General features: G+C 43.3%; 1 protein-coding gene across 1 annotated transcript; it reads right to left on the bottom strand.

Annotated features, from left to right (window-relative positions):
• Positions 1 to 559: 559 nt before the first annotated feature.
• Positions 560 to 3,224, bottom strand: LOC118709712 (beta-1,3-galactosyl-O-glycosyl-glycoprotein beta-1,6-N-acetylglucosaminyltransferase 3). The gene has a single exon (XM_036421979.2). It carries the CDS (start codon positions 3,186 to 3,188, stop codon positions 1,857 to 1,859), a length of 1,332 nt encoding a protein of 443 aa, XP_036277872.1. The 5' UTR covers positions 3,189 to 3,224; the 3' UTR covers positions 560 to 1,856.
• Positions 3,225 to 3,452: the final 228 nt, after the last annotated feature.

Below are 3,452 nucleotides of genomic sequence, written 5' to 3'. Positions count from 1 at the left end.
TGCATTTGAATGTATTTCAAGGAGAGAAAAAAATGTCAGTACTTGGAAAATTCCAGAAACTTCTTCCCCCCAAATGACAAGTTCACAATTTAGTTTATTTATATAAAAAGGATAATTTATTTCACATGAAAATATACAGAGGAAGTCAACTATAAGGCCAAAGACACAGCCAGGTTCTTTCCTCAGAATGCGTGCATTCCGGGAACCTTTTCTGCCCACTTCCCACAGCAGTGAGGGTGTCTGTCAGCTCCCCTGCTGGGAAGAGGCCTTACTGAGACTCATCTACAGAGCCCATGATTATCCGTCAGCCATCTCGGAGGCGGGACTGGGGACAAGGTGAAGAAGACTCAATAATATGATGCAGGTGGTGGCAATACCCATTACCAAAAAGTACAACTTTACCAAAAGCTGTCATTATGAATAGAAACTTCACTGTCAGAAAGTGATAACTACATCAGAGTACACGGGTTACAGGGAGAGTTGATTATGAGGGAAACACTTGATTGAGTCATAATCAGAAATGAAGAAACAATATCATGACATGTTAATGGGAACAGCATTCAAATTGCACAAATTAATTTGTATTTAAATCATTTTTCCAAAGCATATTGTATGCAGAAGATCAACTGTACTATATACAAGATATGCCTCTTTTTCTGTGGTATCTCCTGTCCATCACAGAAGAGTATTACCAATAGCCAATATAATTGTCATAATGCTATGACAATTATCTCTGGAGCTTCAGAAATCATTGTTTCACTTGGTAACATTTATGGGGAGTCAAGGCAAATACACACACACAAAATTGTCTCCCCACAAGAAAATATATAAGCCAAAGAACCCCAAATAATGACTCTTCCATTCACATACTTAAGAGTTTTCACTCAAAAGGCCTAAATGTGAAATAACCCGATTTCCTGGTTTATCTAAACAGTCCTAGTTTATTCTTGTTTTCTTACATAATTTTAATAGTATAGCCACTCTCCCTCCTGTAAAAGTGTTCCAATTTGGACAATAAATTATATGGTGACCTTACCTAAACTAGCTATTACTTTTGTTATGGAACGTTGGCTTTGAAGCCAGCTAAATTAGGGTTGTAATTTTCCCATAAAGATACTGTGGTCCGATTAGTTAAATCACCCTGCCTTTTCCCATACAGAAGAGTCACGAATCTGGCAATGTAAACAACATGAGGAGGGCTTTCAACAATGAAAGCATCAGCTCTGTACCTCTCTCTCTATTTTTTGAATTTGCTGTTAATACAGCCTGCCATGATCATTTTGGAATAATGAGGAGACTCGGGCCAGCCATGAGAAATTTTAAATGCCACCAATAGTGATGGGAAAAAAAGTATCACACTTTTATGTTAATTTTTGGCTTCCCAAACAGAAAGCAGAGGTAGAGATTTGAGTTAGGAGCTATTTATTTTTAAGTTAATAGTACAAGAGAAGGCCCTATTTCCATCAAATTTCCCCTTCCCCCTACCAAGCTTAGAATTATTAGAAATGGCATATCCACAGAATGAAAAAGGTGGACATCAAGCATTCAACTAAAGTCCAGGATCCCCTGTTACACTTCCCTCCATGGCTCTCCCAAATGACTAGTTCTTATGCTAACTCTGTGAGAAAGTCAGTGTAGGGGCTACTGGGAGTGGGGTGAGCTAAGTCAGTGATCATCCAGGATAGCAATTTGCAAAGCAACAGACCTACTTACCCACACTCCAATAGCAGCCCCCTAATCCTGCGGGATGCCGTGGATTCCAGAGACCTGGTCTCCCACCCCACACTGTCCCAGCACAATCTGGGCATGTTTGCCCATGTTCTTGCCCCACATTTCAATCTGAAGTAGCAGTTCTCTCAGTGTACCTCAGCGTACAGTCCGTAGATGGCCTTATACCGTAAGTATTCTTCTAAGCACTGAAGAACATTATCATCCACCTTTGGGTCGAACTTGTTGGCCAACAGGTGATGGTTCTGAAGAATCCAGTGAAGATCCCCAATGCCATAAATACAGATGGACCGCTGATGGATTCCAGAGCAAGGTCCATAAAGTGCCCCCATGCTGATGTCTCCTTCATGGCTCTGCCATTTTATCAGCCTGGCGATGGCAGTCAGGTCTGACATGTGAAACTTGGGGTGGTAGGGAACAGAGCCAGGCATCCATGGCGTACGCTGAAGCGTGGCCCAGAGGTGTTCATCGGGGCTGTAGGTATCTTTGGCCCACTCCATCAGTTGCCGGGCTTTGGGGTTCTCAAAGACCTGCTGGACAAAGCCTCGAGAAGCCACAATGTAGGCATTCCCTGTGAACATAGGTACATTATCAGGGGGAGGGTTCTTCCTCTTCTTAGTTCTGTATATGGTGTCTGCTACCTCATAGTGATATTGCCAGCGAGATCTTTTGTACACAGTAGGTATCTCAGACTCCATACTGTTCTTTCCATTCAACATCTTGAGGGCCAGGACCATCTCGGCATTGGTCTTTATAGGAAAGTCTGTTCCGCAAGTGTTCAGGAAGTATTTCCAGGGCACTGAGCTCCGGAGCAAGTCTTCCATACAGTTCAGATCTGCCTGCACCCTGGACCAGGAGGCATAAACCACCCGAACCAACTTACTGGCCAGGAAGACATTTGGGAAGCATGAAATAATTGCCCTGACTGCCTCCTTGAAAGTGTCTGGGGACTTCTCATCCACGTGGACACAATATATGTTCTGAGGGGCATACACAGTTCTCAGCAGCCTTTCAAAGTTTTCAATCTTCTCGTGGACCACCATAGAGTATGCAATAGGGAAGTCTAACTCCTCTTTGCTGAGAGGGTACTGTATGAACTTCCTTTTGGCCTTAAAGTACTCACAGTCTCTGGTCATGCTGATGTAGTCAGTGTCTGTGAAAGGCTTCCGCTTCTTCTTGACCTCCAGCCTGTCCAGGAGAGCCTCAATCACTGCTTCCTTATCCCCTTGGATGATTCTGGAACAGTTGATGGATCTACTTGCTGTCAACTGCAGGGACTTGTACAAGATGTCCCTACAGTGCTTGCTTCGAAAGTCCCTGGACTCCAGATCCAGGGAATCAAAGTCGCATTTCAATCTGAGATAGAATCTCAGAGAAACAATAGCCAGCAGCAAATAGCAGCCCAGGGCCCACAGGTAACGCTGCCTGCAGAGTTTCTTCTTCCACCAAATCATCTTCATGGCCCAGGAAAGGAAGAGAAAGTTGGAATCCTTGCACAGAACAAAATACCTTCAATTACAAACTAAACCTGAATGTGTTCCCAGGAACAGCAATTCTAACTCCAAAGTGATGGCAAAATACATTTCTTCTTTAGACACATATATCCTCATTCAAGACCTACCTAGGAACTTCTTACACTTGGGTTACTAATGGAGGTCTATAACCTGACACTACAAACTAGCTGCTCATGTTACAGTTAGGACCTAGCTCCACCTCTACCCACT

This window comes from Pipistrellus kuhlii, unplaced genomic scaffold, assembly GCF_014108245.1.
Source record: "Pipistrellus kuhlii isolate mPipKuh1 unplaced genomic scaffold, mPipKuh1.p scaffold_m20_p_7, whole genome shotgun sequence".
NCBI lineage: Eukaryota > Metazoa > Chordata > Mammalia > Chiroptera > Vespertilionidae > Pipistrellus > Pipistrellus kuhlii.
This window is presented reverse-complemented; position numbering and strand designations above follow the sequence as displayed.

Bases quoted from the DNA above. Each gene is read 5' to 3' on its own strand.
- LOC118709712 (XM_036421979.2), bottom strand. From the start codon at position 3,188: ATGAAGATGATTTGGTGGAAGAAGAAACTCTGCAGGCAGCGTTACCTG.